Here is a 13501-nt window from a genome sequence, read left to right as displayed (position 1 = left end):
CAATTCCATCCTCCAAAATGCACTTCTCGTTCAATATGTGCACACTTTGTTCTTTTATTTGTTCGGATTTATATGATGGCAACATTTGCAGCACACTAATAGAAGAAGGGCTCTAATCTGGGAAATTTAGCATGTGATATTCAACTGATATGATGCCTACTTCCATAAGAGATTCCAACAATCAATTCAGTATGGCATAGTTATCAAGTGCACAGTGAGCATAGTTTACAACTTTGACCTCCCAAATGTCGCTGCAAAAAGTAACAAGCCAACCATTGAAAAAATCCATCAACAATGTCCCTCACATGTCAGGAGTCAAAACTGTAAGCTGCACTGAGTGAGTGATAATAAGCTGAATTTTACATTGCAGATGATCTCCCAGACACTATTCGTGGCTATGTACTGTTTTACTGGCAGGATATCCCCACAATAGGTAGTGGCACAGTGATATAAAGTCAGGCAGGAGTTGTCCTGAGAGTCCTTTAATATGGATCCCAGACTCTGTGAAGTTTCATGTCATCATGTCAAACCTGAGCAATGAGATCCCTGCTGAGCACCTCCTACCGCTACCGCTACCTCCCCTCTCAGCTGATGAATACTCTTCCAAACATAGAAAAAAGAACTGAAATCAAGGTTTTATTTGCTTATTCTTTTATAGGATATGAGCTGGCAAACCCAACATTTGTTGACCATTCCTAATTAGCCCTTGAACTGAGTGGCTTGCACTATTTCAGAGGGCGAGTAAGAGTCAACCACATTGCTGTGGGTTAAGAGTGCTATGTAAAGAAGGCACGTTTCCTTTCCTAAACATTGTGAATCCAGACGGATTTTAACCACAATCAATGTTAGTTCCATGGTCACCATTACTAAGGCCAGCTTTATATTCCAGATTTATTCATTGAATTTATGTTCCAAGAACTACTGTGATGGAGTTTGAACCCTTAACCCGAATACAGCATTAGCCCGAGCCTTTGGATTATTAGTCTGGCAACATTACTATGCTTCCACTGAAGTGAAAGTAACTTTTCATGACATCAAGATAGTATTTGATCTAGTGTGGCATCAAGGAGCCTAATTAACCTGAAGTCACCAAATTCAGAGGGAAAACTCTCCACAACCAGCATCATGGAAAATACAGCACAGGAACAGATCTCAAGGCCCACCAAACCTGCACCATTTTCCTAATCCTTATTTAGACCAGATACTCATTGCCCATGCATGGTATCTATCCCTCTGTTCGCCTCCCATTTGTGTATCTGTCAAGATACGCCTTAAACATTGGATATGGTGGAAGCAGGCACATTAACACTGGCAGTGTGTTGTAGGTACCCATCACTCTCTGTGTGAAAAAATTTCCCTGCGCTTCTCCCCTAAACTTTCTCCTTCTCACCTTGAACCTTTGCCCTCTTGACCTTTCCACCCTGGTGAAAAAGCCTCTGAATATGCACCGTGTCCATGCGCCTCATAATTTTGTAAACCTCTATCAGTTTGCCCCTTAGCCTCCATCTTTCCAATTCCAGTGAAAATAGAAGTTGCTGGTAAAGCTCAGCAGGTCTAGCAGCATCTATGAAGAAATCAGAGTTAACGATTTGGGCCCAGTGATCCTTCCTCAGAACTCTAACAAGAGGAGTTAAAAGAGAAGTTGTTGAGGGTGAGGAAGAGCTCAGCAAAGCGGAGGAAGGTGGCAGTGGGTGGGGACGGTTCAGGCCTTTGCTCCAGGAAGAAGTGGAGAGCCCGAAGACTGTTCTGGTGGGGGATGGACGTGTAAAGGGATTGTACATCCATCGTAAAGAGGAGGCGGCTGGAGCCTGCAAAATGTAAATTTTGAAACTGGCGTCAGAGGAATCACGGTGATACATGGGCAAGGGCTGGACCAGGGGAGAGAAGATTGAGTCAGGGTAGGAAGAGATGGGCTCTGTGGGGCAGGAGAAGGCTGAAACAATGGGTCTGCCCGGACAGTCCTGTTTGTGGATTTTTGGAAGGAGGTAGAAGTGAGCTGTACAGTGCTGGGGGACTATTAGTTTGGAGGCAGTCGGGGGGAGATCACCAGATGAAATGAGGTCAGTTACCGTAGTTGATACCATGGCCAGATGTGTTATGGTGGGGTCATGGTCCGGGGAGGATAGGAGGATGTATCTGAGAGCTAGCGCTGATCCTCTGCAATGTGGAAGTCAGTATGCCAGACTACAGCAGACTTAATAATAAAGCCAGGGCTAAATCTAGAACACAGAGTGCAGTTACTTCAGAGGGAGATAGGTTGGATTTTGTGAGGCAGGGCACAGAAATTGAGGCAACCAATTTCACGTTGACAGTTCTCAATGAACAGTTCGAGTCCAGGTAAAAGGCCAGAGGGAGTGGTCCAGGTGGAGGGAAAGTGTTGGAACTTGGTGAAGGGGTCTGAGGGACATGGAGAGGACTCTTGTCCAAAGAAATGGGCACGGAGGCAAAGCTGGTGGAGGAAGAGTTCGACATCATGTCGTGCCCGAAATTTAAGGTGGGGATGCAGAAGAATAAAGCTGAGACCTTTGCTGAGTACAGAACGTTCAGCATCCGAGAGCGGAATTGAAAAGTAACATTCACAACAAACAAGTACCAGGCAATGACCATCTCTAATGAAAAAAATCTAACTATTTCTCCTGACATTCAATGGCATTATCACCACTGAATTTCCCCACTGTCAACATCCTGGAAGTTAGCATTGAACACAGACTGAACTGGACCAACCATATAAATCATGCAGCCACAACAACCGGTCAGATGCTTAGAATTCTGCAGTATTTAACTTGCCACTTGACTCTTCAAAGTCAGTCCACCATCTACAAGGTGCAAGTCAGGAGTGTGATAGAATACTCTCCAATTTTCTGGATGAGTCAAGCTACAAGAACACTTAAGAACATTTAAACCATCCAGAGCAAAGCAGCCTGCTTGATTGACACCCAATTAACGTCTTAGACATTCGCTCTCACCACTATCGATAAACAATGGCACCAGTATGCACTGCAGCAAACCCATCCAGGTTTCCCCTAGAGGATTGAAGGCTGAGGAATGACTTAACAGAGAGTTATAAAATCATGAGGGGCATAGATAGGGTGCCAAGGTCTTTTCCCCGGAGTGGGGGATTCCAGAACTAGAGGGCATTGGTCTCATAGGTTTAAGGTGAGAGGAGAAAGATTTAAAAAGGACTTAAGGGGGCAACATTTTCATGCATTGGGCGGTGCGTGTATGGAATGAGTTGCCAGAGGAAGTGGTGGAGGCTGGTACAATTACAACATTTAAAAGGTATCTGCATGGGTATATGAATAGGAAGGGTTTAGAGGGATATGAGCCGCATGCTGGCAAATGGGACTAGATTAATTTAGGATATCTGGTCAGCATGGATGAGTTGGACCAAAGGGTCTGTTTCTATGCTGTATGGCTCTGTGACTCTAAATCCATTACCTCTATCAGCTAGAAGGGCAAAGCTATCAAATGCAAATTTCCTGTGTAGTCACACAGCCTCCTAGCTTGGAACTTTGTATCCACTCATTCACTGCCACCTAAGTCCAAATCCTGCAGCTCCCTTCCTAAAACCATTATGGGTGTATCTATCACACTACCACCCACAAGACTACTGCAGTTCAAGAAGGTGCCTCACCACCATCACATGATGCCCACATCTTGTGAACAAATAAGAAAGAATGAATTGCCAGGTGGAAAGTCTGCAAAGTGGTAATGGCTCATCACAGAGAGGGGGTGTGGATTTATTTCATCCTTAAAATGACCACGAAAAAGAGCAACTGTTCTCAAACATGTATTTTGATGAAACATGTGTACATAACAATGATTTTCTGTAACAAGGCCAGAATGGGATTTTTGAGAATCCATTCCATTGAGTTCCAGTTTGCGAAATGATAACAATCATGTATCATAGTACTATTGAACTTGGGTTTCATATGAGATATGAATTTGTAAATTAACCAGCCTGAAATGACTCTAGAATTGAGAACAATTTTTTGCACACTGTGGGACAGATTCTGAGCAAAAACAGTGAATGTGGTGTTGGTCAACACTAAAAAATACTGGATAAATAATTAGGTAGAAATATTTTCAGACGTTATTGGAATAATTTTTGTGAAGATTGCTCTTCTTCTTTTAATCAACGTAATCTATCCTAAAAAGAACAATCAGATGATTTAGTGATCAAGACTTTTTTAGATATTCTTGATTTAGTCATCAGTAAGAGATCATGCAGATAAATAATCGAAGTAGAGTCATTGAAAACCTAAGTTTTGTGTTGTCTATCAAGGGAATAGATTTGATGAACTGACTGGACTTTGACTTCTGTACTTTCCTATTAATTTTCTGATCAATAGAAATACTAGGTTGAACAACAATTCTCAATCAAAATACGAAAATATGTCACTGATATTTGAGACATGGGGATAAGTTGAGTAATTAAATATCCCGATAATTGCTGACTGACATCTCAACCATTTAAATAATTTCAAGTTGATAATGAGTGTGTAAATATAATTTTTTTTTAAAAATTGAGAATTCAGTCTTTTCTGAAAGATGGAGTGATGTGAAATTTATTATTTTTTTTGCCATCAAGAGGCAAAATATTTGTGCAGAGATTTATTTATGATCAAATTAAAGCTCCAAAATCACGTAATGAAATCAAGAAATATGTCAGAAATTTTATTAAATTGTCTCAACCACTTAGAACATTGAATTTCGTTTTACAATGTTATAATGCTAATGTCTGGGCAACGATATTTTATAATATACAATTACATTTGTAAATGTATAAATATAACCAAAGTATAGCAATGCTTGAAATGAGATATCTTCCTGGACATCAATGCAACTTAACATTTTTGGAAGGATTATATAAAAAAAAATGATTTAGTGAGGTAGAATGACTACCCTTTTCATCAAGACAGCATTAAACCAAGAGTGGCATTGCGTAAGAATGAAGACACTTAGGAATTGTGCAAAAATGTTCCACAGCTCATACCAAGGAAGATGGCTATAGTTGGTACAGTCCAATTTCCTCCGTCCAAAACATCACTTAGTTCTTTAAGAACAAATTCTAATTCCAAATAGCTTCAGCTTATTCATCAATGACTTCATTGTAAAGTCAAAAGTGGGGAAAGTTCACTGGTGATTGTATAGTGTTCAGTTCCATTTACAGCTCTTCAAATATTGAAACAGTCCATGCCCACTTGCCACACACTTTGTACAATATTCAAATTTGGGTTGATAACTGACCAATAATATTCCTGCCATACAACTGGTAATCAATGACCACCAGAACAACAGAAAATTGAATCACCTTCCCGTAACATTCAGTGGTGTTTCCACTGCTGAATTCCCCAACCAGCAATATTTTGAGGGTTACTCTAACTGGATCTTATGCACAAAAACTGTCAGAAATTTGAAGAGGAAATACTGGAACTACAAGGCATGTCCAGTTTACACAATGCTTAATTTTTGTAAGGAGAACAAATATTTAGTCAGTAAGTAGAAGGTTTTATTGCACCAAAAGAAAAAGATAAGTGTAGAAATGTAGTAGTCCTAGAGGTTTTATTAATTAGAGTAATAGAAATACATTTCCAAAACCTTAAACATAAGTTATGAATAGTACGTTCCACTGAAAGCAAAGAAATATCGAAAGTAGGAGCTGCAGTAGGCCATTCGGCCCTTCAAGCCTACTCCACCATTCAATATGTTTAGGGCTGTTCAACTCAGTATCCTGTTTCCCACTTTCTCCCTATATCCTTTGAACCCTTTAACCCTCAAAACTTTATCTAACTCTTTTTGAAAACATTCAGTATTTTGGGCTCTACCATTTCTGCAGCAGAGAATTACGCAGCTCACCACTCTCTGGGTGAAACCTCTCAGTCCTAACTGGCCTATGCCGTAATCTTAGACTATGACTCTTGGTTCTGGGCTGCCTTATCCTTGGCAACATCCTTCCTGTGTTTACTTCTGTTTAGTCCTGTTAGAATTTTACGGTTTCTATGAGATCCCCTCCCCCAATTCTTCTATTCAGTGAATATAGTGGTAACCAATCTAGTCTCTCTTCACACACCAGTCCTTCCATCCTAAGAATCAGTTTGATGATCCTTCATTGTGCTTCCTCCACAGCCAGGACATCTATCCTTAAATAATGAGACCAAACCTGCATATAGTACTCTAGGCATGGTCTCGACAAGGCCCTGAAAATTCCAAAAGACCAATTAAGCATGGTTTCCCTTTTGTAAATCCATGGTAACTCTGTCTGATCTTGTCACTGATTCTGAAGTGCTGTGCCATTAAATCTTTTACAACTGACTCTAGCATTTTTGCTACTACTGATGTCAAGCTAACAATTCTATGACTCCCTGTTTTCTTTCTACCTGTATCTTTCTAAATGACTATGTTACCATCCATAGGAACCAATCCAGAACCTATAAAGTTTTGACATCTGTGTTCCTATTCTCAAATCCTTTTTCTATAAAGGGCAATATATTAATAGCCTTTTTTACTGCATCTGCATGCCTACTTTCAGCAACCGGTGTACAAGGACACCCAGGTCTCATTGCACCTTCCCCTTACCCAATCTGTACCATTCAGATAATAAGCTGCCATCCTGTTCTTGCTACCAAAATGAATAACCTCACATTTATCCATAAATACTTGACGTACCATTCATTTGCCTACTCACTCTACTTCTCCAAATTGCACTACAGAATCTCTCATTCTTCCTACCCAGCTTTCTGTCATCTACAAATTTGGAGATAATACATTTTATTTCCTCATCTAAGTCATTTAATATATGTTATGAGTAGCTGGGGTCCAAGCTCCGATACTGTTTATTCGACTCTTTTCTTTTAGCATAAGCCAGCTTGTTCTTTATCCATGTAATTACACTATCCCCAATCCCGTGATCTTTAATTTTACATACCAATATTTTACGTGGGACCTTATCAAAAGGCTTCAGAAATTCCAAGCAAACTACATCTATGGAATCCTCTTATCAATCTTCCTAATTACATCCTGAAAATTCCAAAAGACCAATTAAGCATGGTTTCCCTTTTGTAAATCCATGGTAACTCTGTCTGATCTTGTCACTGATTCTGAAGTGCCGTGCTATTAAATCTTTTACAACTGACTCTAGCATTTTTGCTACTACTGATGTCAAGCTAACAATTCTATGACTCCCTGTTTTCTTTCTACCTGTATCTTTCTAAATGACTATGTTACCATCCATAGGAACCAATCCAGAACCTATAAAGTTTTGAAAGATGACTACCAGTGCGTCCAGTATTTCTAGGTTCACTTCCTTAAGTACTTTTCGTGGTATAGATTATTGGGCCTGAGAATTTATTGGCCTTTAATCCCGTCAATGTCCCACCAACATCATGTCCATACCAACACTGAGTTCCTTCAGTTCCTCCTCCTCAATTGGACCCCGTATTCCCCAGTACTTTTTGACATTATTTATGCCCTCCTTTGTGAAGGTGGAATGGAAGTATGTATTTAATTGGTCTGCTATCACTTTGTTCCCCATGATAACTTTCCCTCTTAGATTTGTCATCACTTATCGTTTTCTCTTCACATTCATGTCAAAGCTTTTACAAGGAGTTTGTATGTTCACCACAGATTTACTCTCATACTCTATTTCTGCCCTGTCTTAATCAAAGCCTTTGTCCTCTTATGCTGAAATCTAAACTACTCCCAATTCTCAGGTCTGCTTTATTTTTTGGGCTGATTTGTAGGCCTGTACCTTGGATAGGTAATACTTATTCTAATACTTTCCCTAATCTCCCTTGTTAGCCATACTTAAATGGTTGGGCCACCTTTTCAATTTACTTTTGTGCTAGATATGAATGAACAAATTTTGCCATTCCTTTATGTACACTTCAAATGTTTATCACTGCCTATCCATTGTCATCCCTTTAAGTAACATTCCCCAATTTATCATTGCCAGCTCATGTCTCATACCACTGTGGTTTCCTTTAATTAGGTTCAGGATCTTAGTCTCAGAATCAATTGTGTCATTTTCCATCTTGATGAAGAATTTTATAATATTATGGTCACTCTTACCCAAGGGGTCCAACACAGCTATATTGTCAATTATTCCTTTCTGATCATACATTACCCTGTTTAGGATTACCTGTTTTCCAGATGGTTCCTTAATGTATTGATCCAGAAAACCATCCTGTACTTGTTCGAGGAATTCCTCCTCTAGGTATTTTTGCTGATTTGATTTGCCCAATCTGAGTGCAGACTGAAGTCACCCATAAATGCAGATATGCCTTTTATTGCTTGAAACTCTAATTATCTGTTCAATGCCTTCCCAACATTACCAGTACAGTTTGCGGTCCATAGACAATCCCCATATCGTCTTCTGTTCCTTCGATGTTTCTAAACTTGACCCATACAGATTGGACTTCACCAGAGCTATTATCCTTCCTCACTATTGCATTCCTTTTCCTCTTTAATCAGTAGTGCTACCTGACCTCTTTTTCCTCTTTGTCTGTCCTTCCTAAAACCTGAATTCCTCTGGATATTCAGTTCCTATCCCTGGTCACCCTGTAGCCACATCTCTGTAATCCCAACTATGTCAAACCCGTTTAATGTATTTGTACAACTAATTCATCCACAATTTGCGAAAGCTTACGCATTAAGATTCGAGTCCTTGACGCTTGTCTTTTTGACATTCTTAGTCTTGTTTGCATTGTTTTACACTGTGACCCTGTTTGATTCTTGACGTTGGATTGTCTGCTTATCACTTCTTATTTCTACTTTTGTGCTTTGTTTTTGCCCTTGTTTCACTTTCTTCTGTTGACTTGTATAGGTTCCAAGCCACCTGTCATTTTAGTTTAAAGCCTCACCAACACAAGAGCAAATACTCCCCCTAGGACATTAGTTCCAGTCCTGCCCAGGTGGAACTAATTCAGCATGCACTGGTCCCAGCTCCCCCAGTCCCAAAGTCCCAGGTATCTGAACCCCTTCCCATTGAATCAGCTCTTCAGCCACGTGTCCATCTGACACATCCTGCTACTTCTACTGTGACTAGCACATGGCACTGGTAGCAATCCTGAGACCACTGCCTTTTGAGGTTCAGATTTTTAACTTGCCTCCAAACTCCCTACGTCTGCTTTTAAGACCTCATGTCTTTTTTAACTAATGCCATTGGTACTATACGTACCACAACCACTGGCGCTCCCCCTCTGGAATTAACATTGGCCCCTCCTAGACATCATTAACACGAGCACTAGGAGGCAACGTAATATCCTGGAGTCTTGTTTGCAGCCACAGAAACATCTATTTATTCTCCTTACGATTGAATCCCCTATTACTATATCCTTCCTATATTTATTCTTCCTTCCCCCATGCAGCAGGGCCATTGGAACAATGAATTTGTCAGTTGCTATGTTCCACTGAGAGGCCATTCCCCCAAAAGTATCCAAAGTGGTCTATCAGTCTTGCAGGAAAACAGCCACAAAGAACCTCTTCACTGCCTGCCTAGTCCTCTTTCTCAGGCTGATGGTTATCCATTCCCTCCCTGCTTGAGTAATGAAGCATCAGGAGGTGTGCTCTGCTTGCTTAGGTTCCAATTGATATGAGCATCTGACTACAAGCAATTTCAAGATGCCAACAAAATATTGGGCATCAACCTCTCTGAACCTAGCCTAGATATGTCATGGAAGATTAAAATTGTCATGTTATGAATTCAAATAAAATCAAGTTTAAAATAACTTTGAATAGATGCTGGAAGCATTTTGTGAGAGATGTCCTCTCTCTGAGACATCTTTTTTTTCCATTTTAGAATGTGTTATGTGTTATATATTTTAAAAAATCAAGTTATTCAATATTTCAGGGAAATTAACCCTTTAAAAAATTAGTAATCTTTTAAAAATGCAACATAAGAATGATACCAGAGATGAAGGGCTTATCATATAAGGAGCAGTTGAGGAATCTGGGTCTGTACTTGACGGAGTTTAGAAGGATGAGAAGGGATCTCATTGAAAGTTAGAGAAAACTGAGAAGCCTGGATCCAATGGATGTGGAGAAGATATTTGCAATTGTAGAAGAGAGTAAGGATTCAAGGGCCTACCCTCAGTGAAGAGATAACCCTTTAGAACTTAGATGAGGAGGAATTTCTTCAACCAGAAGTGGTTAATCTGTGGAACTGATTGCCGCAGAAGGGTGCGGAGGCCAAGACATTGAGTGTATTTAAGACAGAGGTAGATAGATAGATAGATAGGTTCTTGATTAGTAAGGTGATGTAGGATTATGGGGAAAAGGCAGGAGAATGGATTTGAGAAACATATCAGCCATGATTGAATGGCGGAGCAGACACGATGGAACAAAGGGCCTCATTCTGCTGCAATATGTTATGGTCTTATATCTTATGATCAATCAACATAACAATGTAAAATAGAGGAGTAGCTTTAGGCTGTACAGTATGTTGAGTCTCTTCCATCACTCAATAAGATTTTGTCTGAACCTCTCAATGAACTTCACTTTGCTACTCTATTATCTGTTAAATTCATAAGATTATTTAAAATCTGAGTGGCATCATTCTAACTTTGTACAGATTATAGATGTGGACCTTTATTTTTTTAAAGTGGCAAATATAACTAATTGAATTGAAATATTCTTAAAATTCTCACAGAAGGTGATTAGTTTGCATTATATTGTGTTTGAGTATTACCTTTAGCAGTCAATGGAATCAGGATTACCATACCCAGCACAATTTGCTATCATATGAACTTGGCTTTTGATTATATAATCATCCGAGACACGGCACATTCCTCTTCAAAGACCGAGGAGAATGAAAGAGCTATTTGACAAGGAGACAGAGAGCTACCAAGACAAAATTTCAAAATAATCAAGTGCAAAAGGAGGAGAGGAAGTAAACACAATAACTGTTACCTAGAGAAAAGGTACTAGGGAAACTAATGGGGCTAAATACCACTAGGTCCCCTGAAAGGGATGGAATGTATCCGAGGATATTAAAGGAAGTCCCTATCGGATGCACCAGTATTAATCTTCCAAGAAAAAAAACCTTAAATTTTGAAAAAGTCCCAGAGGATTAGAAAAAGGGAAGGAGACATAAACCAGATAATTATAGTCTAGTTAGCTTAATGTCTGTTGTTGGGAAAATATGAGAGCCTAGAAGGATGTAATAGCAGTGCATTTACAAATACATAACATTGTCAAGAAGAGTCTGTATGGCTTCATTAAAGGGAAATCATGTCTGACAACTTTACCAGAATTCCTTGAGGAAGTAACAAGCAAGGGGATAAATCAAGGGGAAGCAGTGCATTTAATATATTTGGATTTTTAGACGCCATTTGCTAATGTATCACACATTAGGCTTTTTAACAAGAGTTCAAGGTATTAGGCGTAACATATCAGCATGGATAGAGGATTGGCTAATAAATAGAATATCGAGAGTTGGATAAAGGGAGCATTTTCAGGATAGCAACCTGTAAATTGTTGAGTTACTGTTGATGTGTGTTATAGGTTATAGGTCATGGTATAAAAGTAACAGTGTCAAGGTGATTACAACATTGCCTGGGTGATAGGAAACAGAGAATACTGGTCAATGGATATATTTCAGGCTGGAAGAATGTTTACAGTGGTGTTCCCCTGGGGTTGATTTATGGGACCCTTACTCTCCCTGATATATATTAATCGTTGAACCCCTACAGGGCGGAAAGAGGCTTTGAGCCTGCACTGACCCTACGAAGACCCACCCAGACCTAGCCCCCACTCCGCCCCCACCCTATTCCCTGTAACACTGCATTTACCATGGCCAATCCACCTAACCTACACATCTTTGGACTGTGGGAGGAAAGCAGAGCACTCAGCGGATACCCATGCAGACACCGGGAGAACATGCAAACTCCAAGGTTTGAATCGAACCCAGGTCCCTGGCACTGTGAGGTACCAGTGCTAACCACTAAGCCACCATGCCACTTGCCTGATCTGGGTTTTGGTGTGCAGAGGACAATTTCAAACTTAACAAATTACTTAATACTGGGAAGAATTGTAAACTTTGAAGGTGAGTGTGGAACTACAACAGGACATTGACAAATTGGTGGATAGGTGACACATAAGATACAATGCAGAGAAGTATGAGGTGATGCACGTTAGAAGACAGAACATTGAAAGACACTAGAAAATAGGGGGTACAATTGTAACCGGGCTGCAGGAACAGAGGGACCTGGGTGTATATGTGCACAAATCATTTGAGGTGGCAGAAGAGGTGGAAAAAGCAATTAATAAAGCATAGATTGTCCTTGGTGTTATTAAGAGGGGCACTGAGTACGAGAGCAAGGAGGGAACATTGATCTTGTATAAGACATTTATTAGATCCTATCTGGAGTACTGTGTACAGCTGTGTGTACCACATTACAGGAATGATGTGAATGCATTGGAGAGGGTGCAGGAGCAATTTACAAGAATGGTTCCAGGAATTAGAAACTTCAGTTATGAGGACAGATTGAGGAGGTTGGGACTGTTCTTCTTGGAGAGAAGAAGTTGAGAGATGATTTGGTAGAGGTTTTCAAAATCATGTGAGGGCTGGATAGAATAGATCGGAAGAAGCTTTCCCTGCTCTCAAAAAGGACAAGAATGAGAGGGCATAAATTTAAAGTTATGTGCAAAAGAAGCAAGGGTGATGTGAGAAAAACAACTTATTCACTCAGTGAGTAGTTAGGGATAGATGATTATTTGGATAGAAATATTGTGCAAGGCATGAAGAAAAGCAGATTAGCATTAGCTAATGATGCTTGTTTGAAGAGCTAGTGCAGGCACAATGGGCACAACATTCGACGATTCTGAATGCCGCAGAGATCAGTACTGGTGCCACAATTATTGCCAATATATATTGCTTATTTGGATGAGGAAAGTGAATGCACTATAACAAGTTTGTGGATGATACCAAGATATTTTGGAAGTTAAGTCGTGGGGATGACCTATAGAGTCTACAGAGAAATATAGACTGTTAACCAAGTGGGTGAAAAACTTGGCAGATGGAATATAATGTGAGAAAAATGAGGTTATGCACTTTGTCTGCAAGAATAGTAGAGCTGAATATTATTTAAGTAGACAAAGACCGCAGGAAGCTACAGTACAGAGAGACTTTAAGAGAGCTTGTGTATAAATCTCAGCTTCTAAGTTCAGGTAGTCAGGAAAGTAATTGGAATGTTGGTCTTTATTTCAACCTAATGGCTAACATGCCCAGATCTTGAATAAGCAGTCTGACAATACAGAGGCAATGAGAAGATGAAGATAATTTTGGTTTGATGGACAAGTTGTATTAAAATTAGGACAACTTACAGTATTGTCAACCATCACAAAGGTTGCAGAAATGCTAGGAAGCATGGTTTAATGCACTGCAGACAAACAGACTATCATTTGTGACCTGATTGAAGCTATTTAAGTTCTCTGATGGGAACACAAACCTAACTGGAGTTTTAAATATGAATTAACAAAAAGGCCATTGGGCAGAAATTTA

General features: G+C 39.8%; 1 protein-coding gene across 1 annotated transcript in view; it reads right to left on the bottom strand.

Annotated features, from left to right (window-relative positions):
* Positions 1 to 7534, bottom strand: part of LOC109913843 (sperm-associated antigen 16 protein) — an 801521-nt gene extending 793987 nt beyond the window's left edge. The window contains 1 exon segment of the mRNA XM_048598688.1: positions 7396 to 7534. Coding sequence (XP_048454645.1) covers positions 7396 to 7534 — 139 coding nt within the window.
* Between the last annotated feature and the right edge of the window lie 5967 nt (positions 7535 to 13501).

The sequence above is a fragment of the Rhincodon typus genome, chromosome 7 (assembly GCF_021869965.1).
Source record: "Rhincodon typus isolate 14 chromosome 7, sRhiTyp1.1, whole genome shotgun sequence".
Lineage (NCBI taxonomy): Eukaryota > Metazoa > Chordata > Chondrichthyes > Orectolobiformes > Rhincodontidae > Rhincodon > Rhincodon typus.
The sequence above is the reverse complement of the archived record's forward strand: the minus strand, read 5'-3'. Positions and strand labels throughout refer to the sequence as shown.